Source organism: Branchiostoma floridae, chromosome 2, assembly GCF_000003815.2.
Source record: "Branchiostoma floridae strain S238N-H82 chromosome 2, Bfl_VNyyK, whole genome shotgun sequence".
NCBI lineage: Eukaryota > Metazoa > Chordata > Leptocardii > Amphioxiformes > Branchiostomatidae > Branchiostoma > Branchiostoma floridae.
Window position 1 is genome coordinate 28,401,464 of NC_049980.1, and position 12,588 is coordinate 28,414,051.

A 12,588-nucleotide genomic window follows, 5' to 3' on the forward strand; every position below is an offset into this window, starting at 1 on the left:
ACCTAGGAGAAAGCAGTAGCACCTGGGAGAAAGCGGGAGAAGCTGGGAGAAAGAGGGAGAACCTGGGAGAACCAGGGAGAACCTGGGAGAAACCGGGAGAAACCGGGAGGAAGCGGCAGAACCTGGGAGAAAGCGGGAGAACCTGGAAGAAAGCGGTAGAACCTGGGAAAAAAGTGGGAGAACCTGGGAGAAACCAGTAGAATCTTGGAGAAACAGGTAGAACCTGGTAGAAACAGGGAGAACCTGGGAGAAAGCGGGAGAGCCTGGGAGAAAGCGGGAGAGCTTGGGAGAAAGCGGTAGAACCTGTGAGAAAGCGGGAAAACCTGGGAGAAACTGGGAGAACTTGGGAGAAAGCGGTAGTTGTTTTCATTTTATTATTAAGTCTCTTATAATCAGTAATTCATGACAATTCTTTGTGCTTTGAGATCCATACAACACATCTTTGGAAAAATTTTCATATTGTAAATAGTTCCCATGGCTCACCCGCTTCCTTGCATAATGTTTCTTATGGTCACAGCAATTCAGGTAGGCAAGAGATTGTAAGATTCTGGTTTGCATAAAATAACTAGAAGAACCTTTGAATGTTAGATAAGTGCATTGCAAATGTTCAGTGATGATGCTTAGCTAATTCGAACTGAATGATACTTTAACTCCCTGTATCCTTATGGGGCCCTTATGCAGAAGTAAATATGTCTGGGAAACACTAACTATATATATCCACACAAATGTGATTGCAAGACAACTATTTCAAGATTAAAAGTACATTACAGTACTACTTATCTTGACGTGAGGTTTATAGGCCATAGAGGCAAGAGTTTGTAATCTTGTGCCTGCTTATTAAATGTTTACTGGCTTTGTGTGTGATAAAGATGTTGACGCATCTCTTCATTCCTTTGTATGTTTTATTTTATAAGATAAAGACAAATGCAATTTTATATATATGGCCTCCTTCGGTCAATATTGACCATGGTAAAATTTTATACATCAGCCCATACATACTTGCAGGCCATTTAATCTTATCATTAGGGACAGGCCTAGATGGGCTAGGACAGTCTCAGGGGGAGGGAAGTAGTCAGCCAACAAGAAGGGTAAAAAGAACAATATGGCTAAGGACTTTCAAAATGAACACCATATTATTTAACTTTATTAAAAAAAAAAAGAAACAATAAATGAACGAAGACCTTTATAGTACATGCATACCCACTGGGTTCAGTACAGGTCACAACAAATGATACAATATGATGATACAATGAATCTACACTACTCAAGAATCGTATTCTACTGCGTACATTCGGCTTCTTCTCGTTTCTTTGTGATATTGAAAATGTAAGAACAAATATGCCTTATAAATAAAGGTTTGTCTAGTTTCATAAGGAATAAAACAAAGTAATCACAACAAACACAACCACCTTCTCCCAAGTTCACCTGCTTTCTCCCGGGCTGTACCACTTTCTCCAATCTTCCCGCTTTCTCCCAGATTCTCCTGCTTCCTCCTAGGTTCTACTGCTTTCTCCCAGGTCCTTCTTTCTCCAAGTTTCTCCCGCTTAAGCTTTCTCCCGGGTTCTGCTTCATTCTCCCAGGTTCTACCGCTTTCTCCCAAATTCTCCCGCTTTCTCCCAGCTTCTCCCGCTTTCTTCCAGTTTCTCCCGCTTTCTCCCATTTTCTCACGCTTTCTCCCATTTTCTCACGCTATCTCCCAGGTTCTCCCGCTTTCTCCCAGGTTCTGCTGCTTTCTACCAGGTTCTGCCGCTTTCTCCCATTATCTCCCGCTTACTCCCAGGTTCTCCCTGTTTCTCCCAGGTTTTCCCGCTTTCTCCAAGCTCTCCCGACTTTCTCCCAGGTTTTCCCGACTTTCTCCCAGGTTTTCCCGCGTTTCTCCCAAGCTCTCCCGCTTTCTCCCAGGTTTTCCCGCTTTCTCCCAGGTTCTCCCGCTTTCTCCCAGGTTCTCCCGCTTTATCCCAGGTACTCCCGCTTTCTCCCAGGTTCTTCCGCTTTCACCCAGGTTCTCTCGCTTTATCCCAGGTTCTCCCGCTTTCTCCCAGGTTCTCCCTGTTTCTACCAGGTTCTACCTGTTTCTCCCAGGTTCTACCTGTTTCTCCCAGGTTCTCCCTGTTTCTCCCAGGTTCTCCCGCTTTCTCCCAGGTTCTGCCGCCTTCTCCCAAGCTCTCCCGCTTTCTCCCAGGGTCTCCCACTTTCTCCCAGGTTCTCCCGCTTTCTCCCAGGTTCTCCCGCTTTCTCCCAGGTTCTACCGCTTTCTCCCAGGTTCTCCCAGTTTCTACCAGGTTCTCCCTGTTTCTCCCAGGTTCTACCTGTTTCTCCCAGGTTCTCCCGCTTTCTCCCAGGTTCTACCGCTTTCTCCCAGGTTCTACCGCTTTCTCCCAGGTTCTCCCAGTTTCTACCAGGTTCTCCCAGTTTCTACCAGGTTCTCCCTGTTTCTCCCAGGTTCTACCTGTTTCTCCCAGGTTCTACCTGGTTTCTCCCAGGTTCTCCCTGTTTCTCCCAGGTTCTCCCGCTTTCTCCCAGGTTCTACCGCTTTCTCCCAGGTTCTACCAGCTTTCTCCCAGGTTCTCCCAGTTTCTACCAGGTTCTCCCTGTTTCTCCCAGGTTCTACCTGTTTCTCCCAGGTTTTCCCGCTTTCTCCCAGGCTCTACCGCTTTCTCCCAGGTTCTACCGCTTTCTCCCAGGTTCTCCCAGTTTCTACCAGGTTCTCCCAGTTTCTACCAGGTTCTCCCTGTTTCTCCCAGGTTCTACCTGTTTCTCCCAGGTTTTCCCGCTTTCTCCCAGGCTCTACCGCTTTCTCCCAGGTTCTACCGCTTTCTCCCAGGTTCTCCCAGTTTCTACCAGGTTCTCCCTGTTTCTCCCAGGTTCTACCTGTTTCTCCCAGGTTTTCCCGCTTTCTCCCAGGCTCTACCGCTTTCTCCCAGGTTCTACCGCTTTCTCCCAGGTTCTCCCAGTTTCTACCAGGTTCTCCCTGTTTCTCCCAGGTTCTACCTGTTTCTCCCAGGTTTTCCCGCTTTCTCCCAGGCTCTACCGCTTTCTCCCAGGTTCTACCGCTTTCTCCCAGGTTCTCCCAGTTTCTACCAGGTTCTCCCAGTTTCTACCAGGTTCTCCCTGTTTCTCCCAGGTTCTACCTGTTTCTCCCAGGTTCTACCTGTTTCTCCCAGGTTCTCCCTGTTTCTCCCAGGTTTTCCCGCTTTCTCCCAGGCTCTACCGCTTTCTCCCAGGTTCTACCGCTTTCTCCCAGGTTCTCCCAGTTTCTACCAGGTTCTCCCTGTTTCTCCCAGGTTCTACCTGTTTCTCCCAGGTTTTCCCGCTTTCTCCCAGGCTCTACCGCTTTCTCCCAGGCTCTACCGCTTTCTCCCAGGTTCTCCCAGTTTCTACCAGGTTCTACCTGTTTCTCCCAGGTTCTAGCTGTTTCGCCCAGGTTCTCCCAGTTTCTCCTAGGTTTTCCCGCTTACTCCTTGCTTTCTTCCAGGTTCTACTGCTTTCTCCTGGTTTACACTTCTTTGGAAAAATAATTTGAATAACCTTCCAGAAAAGCATGCTAATTTACATAAATGGGAACATTACATGCTCCCGTAACCATCACATGTCATGAACTCACGCGAGTGGAGATCTCGCGAGAGTTCATTCCATTGTGATATCATTGGGAATCTGGTTGGATGCTGTCGGCATCCAGCCAATCAGGGATTACCTAATATGCTAATGTAAGCTCCTCCTCATATGGTCTAGACAGTCATTACCTAATTATCTCATATGTCAAAGGTCATGGCCGTTACACTAGTTTCTAAAACATTTTTTACTCTCCGTTGGCGTATTCATATTTCTATCACGGTGACCTTTTACGTGTCCTTGCAAGTTGCCTCCTTCTCCGTGAGTGTTTTTATCTTCCGTTTACGTCGTGAGCATGCATGCAGCTGTGCTACACGAAACTAAAACGAACGCTGTCACAGGTATACGTACCCTGCTTGACAGGTGCACCGGCTGCTTGTCAGCAGCCGGCTTGCAGTGCCTACCAACAGATTGATCGTGTGCGGCGCCTGCCCCTTCCGCATGGACCGAAAGCATTTTGCCCGAACAGCAACCACATCATCCTGCTCCTCGAACAATTCTACGCTGTTTACGTAGCTTTCTACGAAGAAAGCATATCCCTTTTCTTTGGCCCGCTGCGACAGCGTTTCGGTGCCAAAGAAACTTAAACCAAAGTCAGCGGGCAAAACTGACAGCTTAGTGGTGCGTAAAGGGATCATCTTTGTCCTAGTCGCGCTGATTTTCACCGTAACACGATACGCCCTCTAGCGCGTTATGTAATCAGTGAAAGTAACGCCATTCATTAGATGCCCAAAGTACGTATACAGCAAAAGATTTTCTTTTATTTCACTCGCATATTCATTCTCCTTCTCTTATGTAAATTATCACCACTGTTTACGTCTACGTCTACGTGGTTATTGTCCGTTCACGTGCTTATATTAATGTCACAGTGATCTTCTGCATGTTGGAATATGTAACTCACTTTGCCCCTCCCCCTCCCCCAAGTTTTCGAGCTCTAGGCTTGGATTTAATTGCAATTTCTGCACCGATACAGCTGTGGAGCATGCAGCACAGGTATCAAAGAGGATGCAGCAGAAACAATTGCAACGTTAAACAGACGCATTTGTGCTTGTCACGACTTATTTTACTTCCCGGTCGATTGCAACTTTAGGCGGTGCCGTAAGTCGTGTTTCCGCATGGAGCGTAAACTAAGGCCCCACTGCAAACAGCCTTTGCGCGTTCTGCCACCAACAGGACTTTTCAGACTTACGACGATGTGGACTATGTGTAACATCTCTATTTAGCTGCCTTAGTTACGTCATCTGGCTGCATGAAGGCCGAATCACCGTTTCTCCCTGCAGGCCGCGGCCCGTCATTCGCCGCCATTTCTGCCCGAGTTTCGCTAGTTTTGCCCGAGGTGTTCGAAATCGAACAGGGGGCGGGGCTTACGGTGTTCGACAGGAAAGGTCCATTAGGAAAGCGACCAATAAGTGAATGGCTGCAAATCCGTCAAAAATTTGCATTATTATGTTTTTATTTTGCATCTCTTAAGGGACTATGGGGTCAGTCTGCACTACTCTAAATTGCTACATCTTTCGGTGCATAACACATCTTGTAATATTTATTATTCTATCTTATATCATGAAAATTTGTGTGGTTTGGGGAAAACTAAATGGGACCTGATTTTAGAAATAAGTTTTGTCTGCCTCATTGACCTCGTCTTCGATCTATCATGGCCGCCGCGTGAGAAAGGTGTATTGTGGGTCTTGGCATTACATGAAGCTGCCTTAACAAGTACATGATGCCAGACAGCTATCATATATAATCTATATTGAATTTACCTATTAATAATTTGTGACCTGTTCAGAGCTTATTGACCACCTCATCCATGTGCTCATTCAAATGTTAATATGGCTGTGATCTCCTCAGCATACAAAAAATCTATAGCCTTGTTATGCTGCTGTCTACACAATTAAAAGCAGTTATAAGCTTCGACATGTATCAAGATCTGTCCCCACACATGATATCATAGGGGTTCCTGGCAATGCTTAAAACTATTACTTCAGACAGCACTTACACTAAACTGATACACATAACTATAGAATCGGCAGCATAATGAGTGACCCAAAGGTGCAATATGCATGCACACAAAGTCTGTCAGTTCTGTCAAATGCAAAGTACCCAATTAACACTTATCTGGTAGGACATGAGGGGGAGAGAATTACACCCATTGTCCATCAAACAATGGATAGTGAGTGTCCGTCAATTTCGGGTTGTTAAATAGTGGCAATACATTACAAAGACAGGCTTTGAAAAGTTTTCTTTAAATGATAAGTGTGCAGCACTCATTTTGAGACCTGGTCTGTTTAAATCCTGGTTTAATAGAATGACTGCGAAAGGTTTCAATATCAACATGACTTTAGTACACGATGTTATAACATTACATATATTTTACAATGCACTACAATAAAGCCGAGATGGCATTTTTCTAACCCTGGTGCAAGTTGTGAGCTATATAGAACTATGTATCCTTTTGAAAATAATGTGTTTTATTTGCAAAATTATGCCGTAAGGCTAATAGCATGTTCAGTCTCAAAGACTTAAAGAGTAGAAGTTATTTATATGATGCACAGTAAGAATGATGGATGATTTTTGTTAAGCTATGATTTTGTATGACATTGTGTCACACTTCAAGTTGATGTTATTTCTGTGCTTAGCCATATTAAAGATAAAAAATGTTGTTGTATACTAGTACTTAGTAGCTTACAACATATACCCCCATGCAGACCCTCTTTTCGGACTGGACAGGGTTTTCCGCATTCCAGACTGGACAGGTTTTTCCGAAAACCCTATGATACCATGAAGAATGATGTGAAAATATGCAATAAGCCCTTTTACAGAGCGCATCTGCGGCGATAGGAATTCTACGTAATATGACAAAGGGTAAGGCCCCAAAATTGTAAGCAGTCATTGTCTCGACCATTGTTCGATTTGCATAACAATGTTCAGACGGGTTCAGTTTTTAATTTCGGGGCCTTAAGATGGGGTCACACCTGCGTATATATTTAAGTCCGTATGAGGCACGCATGGGAGTATTTGCCTCCACCAGGCCCCATGGGTTGTGGGAAAGATAATTGAAATTGGGCAAACGTAAACAGGTAACATGTTAGACGAGTTAGCAGGGTCGCTAACCATACTTCTCGGTCAGCTAACTCATCTTGCATGTTATGAATCTACATTTGTCCAATTTGTACTATTTTTCCCACGACTTGTGGAGCCTGGTAGAAACTAAGAGCTTCATACGCACCTCAAACGGACTTGAATATATACGCATATGTGACCCGCCACCTTTAGTCACCTTTTGACATTTTAGCGAGAATTCCTGTCGCCGCACATGCGTTCCAACCTCGGTGAAAGGGCTTATACATGTAACGTTACTTGTAGTCATCTCCATGTTTACACATTCATTATTAAGTCATTCCGCTTTTCCAAAATACATTCCGTACACACCTTGGTACACACGTAACAGGCAATACATTATATGGGGAGTCAGGTATCAAGATTGGTCAAAGGTCAGAGTTGAAGGCGCGTATGACCTCTTGGTGCACGAAGCAAGTAGTGCGACAGTTTCTATACTTTGGGCGCCCAGACAGCTAAAAAAATGTACGCAACAAACAAATCTCACTGTAATGATGTTCTGCACATGCTGAACGAACTGAGGGAGCGAGCAGAGCTGACTGACGTGGTTCTGGAGGTGGAAGGGAGAAGGTATTAAATGTCGGGCGATGGGGGAGGGGGGCAGAACTGGCTGGAAGGTATAGGATACTAGTAGGTGCGTGTGGCCATTTCTAGCGAAACAGTATACGTTAAACAAGGGCAGCAACAACAACAAAGCTCAAAATCATTGCTATCATGTTCATAATTCGTCTCCACTCTAGCAGCTTCACTCTAAGCTATGTGCATCGCTCTACTTTCGATGCCCCCCCCCCCCCCAAATAAAATGTATACAGGAGGTGGGGGTAGAAGAGGTACAAAATCTGGTGTTGTCCCGTCGTACTCTGGTTCCAATCAAGAGATAATTCGCTCCAACTCTACCCTAGTTCCGATTCAAATTGCTAGTTTAAACTGTTATCAATCAAATTGCTCAAATCCTCCCTAGTTCCCAGATGCTTGGACCCTACCCTCCAATTCAGAGTCTTCCAGCACCCCCCCCGGTATCAGGACAACTCGGCACCTGGGACGACTCGGCACCTAGCCAAGTGGGAAAACTTGGCACCAAGAATATGACATAAAATTGTGAAGGTTTGTGAGAAATGCAAGATGTTTAACTGCAAAACATTTCTCTCACTGCAATAACTTGTAAGTCATACAGTCGGCACAATTTTACGGACATTTTGAGGCTCTGAACGTCACTTCAAGGTACGTTAACTTTGAACGGCCGAGGCTCTGTCTATATCAGATCGGCCATCTCAACGCGTTTTTGAAACCTACAAACAGTTGTAATTTATGACCAACAAAATATAAAACTGTAGCTGCTTGTTACATCTATTTTCATTTGTACTAACTTGCAAACACGGTGATATAGAAGAGAAGTAGAGTGACATCGTGAAAGAACGCCGATATAACAACTAAAAAATGGCGTCGCCGGCGCGGCCCGCAACATGTTTTGGGGATCTTGTATCCTAAAAATTTGTATCCAAAACGTTACCTCGTGGGGTGAGATTGATTTGCACATTCTTATGTCACTTCTTATGCTGCCGGAATGATAGGATTATCATTCTTCGAGTGCAAAATATAAAAGTTATGTACCGAGTAAGTATGGTGCCGACTAGGGCCGAGTTGTCTCAGGTGCCGAGTCGTCTCGAAACCACCCACCCCCCCCTCTGCCATTATTTTCTAGAACGACGCAACAGTAATTTTGTAAGTATTGCTTTGACAAGTGGCCTTTATTAGTTTATGAATGACAGTTGACACTGGGTTATCTTCCTACACAGTTTTCCCTGCCATCGCGCCGTCCTGGCCTCCTGCAGTCCCTACTTCCGTACCATGTTCACCAGCGGCTACGCGGAGGCCAAGCAGGAAAAGGTCAAGATCCAGGATGTGGGTGAGGTAGCCATGGCAACCATTCTAGACTACACCTACACCGGACGCCTTCAGACAGAGCCAGACCAGGTCCAGGCTGTGATGTCTGCAGCCAGACTGCTACAGGTAACTATCTGTTACAATTACAAAACAAGTCTTCATGCATAATTTGAAAGTTCATCTGTGTTGGTATAAGTCATTATTGAACTAGTTAAACTGTAATTTCCAACTCAAAAATTAGACTCACCCAATTTTTTGACTGAACAGCACCAGTCTGTGCCAAGAAATGAACAATCCACTGCTGTCGTGACGTTACGTTATGCAGGTAAAACATGTGACTCAGTAAGCAGTAGATCATATGTTGCATGCGTTTAGCCAGAGGGATCAAAGAAGCCATCTACATGAGAGCTTTACAACCATCCCTGAACAGAGACGGTGGGCGCCATACTAGTAGACTTCCTGCAATGTTTGATCCACTGCTTACTGAGTCATACTGCTTACTATCTGCATAACGTGACGTCACGACAGCAGTGGATTGTTCCATCCTTGACAAAGACTGGTGCTGTTCTGGCAAAAATTTGGGTGAGTCCAATTTTGTGTTGGAAATAACAGTTTATCTAGTTCAATAAGTCTTCAGGCATGTGGGGCCATGACAAATTCATTATGGCGATGCCTTTTGAAGGCTCGTTTTTGTTACTTCACTCAGGGAGTGGGTATGCGCAATATTTGCGCTTTAGAAGCATGTATGTCTCTAGGTGTAATAGGTGTAATAAATTGTATGAAAGGATACTTTTTGGAAGTCTTGATTACAACTTGGTCATAGCGATGCCTTTGGTGACTTGTTTAGTCCTTTGTCAGTCTGTCCTTTTCCCCATATATATGCACATTTTGGAAGTATGATAAGTCCAGTACACTTAAGAAGTACCCTACCCTTTTGCTCTATTTACTGATAGGTGCAGAATGGTCTATCAGCATAATCATGTTTTTTTTTCTTCCAGGTTGATTTCGTAGGTCGTCAAGCAGCAGAATACATGAAGGACCATCTGGACGTGTCCAACTGTGCAGATGTGTTGATGTATGCTGACATGCTGGCAAACAGTGACTTAGTGGAGGCCAGTAGGAGGTACATGGCATCCAGGTTAGTAAAATGGCTGTTACTCGCATTATATTATCATTAAACAATTATACATTATATTCATTTGATTGACTTTACCCACACAGCACTTAATTTAAAAAGATACCTTTCAATGGTGCATGTGCTTCATCATATTTGAATTGACTCATTGCACATTTGATTTTCTCAGGTTCAACCAGGTGGCACAACAACCCTCCTTTCTCCAGTTGTCTCTGCCCCTGCTCCAGTTGTTGCTTGACAGGGAAGATTTAATGACCAACTCAGAAGACGACGTTGTGCAAGCGGCTCTAAGATGGATCAAATCTGACCAAAAAGAGCGCTTGCAGCACCTCCCTGCCCTTAGTAAATCATTCCGTCATTCCTTTATCAGCCCAAAACAGCTTGCTGAGATTGAGAGCAAGTGTCTGCCAACAGACAGCAAGGTAACTTACAGCAAAAGCACAGATCAGCGGCTCGGACATGTGCGAACGGAGATGCAGATTTTTCTACAAGAAGATTTCTTAGGCCACGATTCCCAGCAGTCTGCCCCTTGCCATGACCCATCCACAGGTGAATTGTACTCGATTAATATGCCTAACAACCTGGACAGCTTCTCTGTGACAGCCACTCCTGATGATGAGCTGTACCTGGCTGGGGGCATGCTTGCCAAGAAAGACGACTTGCCTGGAATGACTATCAGGCAGAAGAAATTTTACCAGTTCAATCACCTGCTAAACACCTGGGAACCAAGGTGTGAGATGATTTCACCCAGAGTCAGGTAAGACTTTCTCTTGCAGCCTTCTTATAGAAGATTGGTTCCCTCATCAGCAGGGCCATAATTAGCTGCTTTGTTCCTACTTGTTCAAAAAGAGATGGAAGTTTTCTTTGGCTTAGTTAACGTAACCTGTGAATGCTGTTGTAAGTATCTTACCTGTCTTAGCACTGGTGAAAAGCTTGGTTTTCTTTAAAGTAAGACATTCTCACACAAGGCAGTATACATAATATTGGCCCTCAGAGTCAGAAATTACAAAAAAAATTTAGATCATGTTTTGAAGGAACCCCAATACTAGTATTAGGTTTTTAAAAATTGCAAAAGGATGGTTCTGCTGTTGGTGTATGTTAATACTGGGTAATCATATGCTGTATCTGTCTTCCCCAGGTGTGGTCTTGTGTATCTGAAGGGCTACATCTATGCCATTGGTGGTGATAATGCCAAGGAATCAGCAGAGAGGTACGACCCTAGCTGTGATGAGTGGACCTCCATACCAGCCATCCCTCAGTCCATGTCCTCAGAACTCTGTGCAGTGACTCTCGATGACAGCATCTATGTTGTAAGTAAGGAAGGCTGCTACTGCTTCAGTACCACAGAGAACAAATGGAACAAGATAGCGGACATGATTAAACCACCACTGCGTCCTCAGGCCGTCACGTATCAGGGATGCATCTACTGTATGGATTCTGACAAAGACTGGGGAGATTCTGCACGGACTTGCATAGAGATGTACAACCCTGCAAATGGCGAGTGGAAGCAGTCTGGGAATGGCAAGTCTTTTGTCTTCGACACCGCAACCCTGGTGAAACACGGAGGGAGCCTGTACATTTTCATGGTGCAAATTATAGGTGCTCATGACTGCTGGATCGTAGTGGGACTGCCAAAGAAGTCCCTGACTTATGTCAACCAGTATCACCCAGAAACAGACTCTTGGCTGAACGTAACAGACAAGGACAGTCTGGTATTGCCCTCAACCCTAATGAAGTGGTTGGGATCGGGTAATACTGGGAACAGGACAGATTGCCTAGTGGCAAGGATGATCCCACAGTGCCTGGGGAAGCGGACTTTAGTTGAGGACCTGGTAGCGGAGATGTTTCCTGATGAGGAAGAAGAGAGCAATGATTCCTCGGATTCATCTGGAAGCGGAATCTCGGATGACAGTGACAGTGAGGACGACCTCTCGTACCAAGAGGACAGTGATGAGGACAATTCTCATGAAGATGGGCAGAGTGGAAGTGATGAAGAGGATGTCTGAGATCCCAGAACATCATGGAAGATGTCTCTTTAATTGACTGAGTCACCAAAGATCTTGACACAGAGTAACAGAGAAGTTTTGGAAACACAGCGCAAATATGGCAATTTGACTGCCAATGATGATTTGACACATCCCTTTTATCAGAAATGCTGGTGTAAAATACTTGGCACTAATTGTTTGAAAGGACACTGAAAATTAGGAAAATATGATTATCTATCTTATGCCTTACATTTTAACTTGTACATTAATTAACAGATCTTTCTTAGGAGAGAATCTTCTGAATCATGATGTACATGTAGCCAGGCAGGGTTGGTGTGTTATACAAGATACTTACATGGATATTATTTGTATATAATTTGTTTCCCATACAACATAGCAAACATTGTTTGTGGATCATATCCTGGTTTAACAGGAACATTTTAAACAGCAAAACCAGAATCAGATTATATTATACCATCTGCAAAGTGTTAAACCCCAGCAGCAGAATAATCAAACAATGGATAGTGAGTGAGTGAGTGACCATGTAGTTTGCAGTCTTACATGAAACAATGTAATCTAACTGGATTGTTTGTTTGATGGAAATTTGAATGGAAAGTTTCTACCCAAGAAGAACCCAGGGTCATACGCAATATTCAAATGTACACATAGAAAGTATGCTTTGATTTATATATCTGCCTCATACAATTTCTGTCAAGATTCAGTATTATCAGATTAGAGTACTAGTAGTTGCGTATTTCATCAACAGTTGAAATATGTAGAAATCTTCGTACATTTCCATGATTAAAGAGTCTTCCAATGTCTTAATTACGACTACAACATAAGTCTCATCATTGC

General features: G+C 44.2%; 1 protein-coding gene across 2 annotated transcripts in view; it reads left to right on the top strand.

Annotated features, from left to right (window-relative positions):
• Nucleotides 1–12,558, top strand: part of LOC118410352 (kelch repeat and BTB domain-containing protein 8-like) — a 73,209-nt gene extending 60,651 nt beyond the window's left edge. For both annotated transcript variants that reach the window (XM_035812028.1, XM_035812032.1), the window contains one exon: nucleotides 10,887–12,558. In XM_035812028.1, the coding sequence (XP_035667921.1) occupies nucleotides 10,887–11,754 (868 nt within the window). In that variant the 3' untranslated portion in view covers nucleotides 11,755–12,558. The remainder of the gene's footprint in view (nucleotides 1–10,886) is intronic.
• Nucleotides 12,559–12,588: the final 30 nt, after the last annotated feature.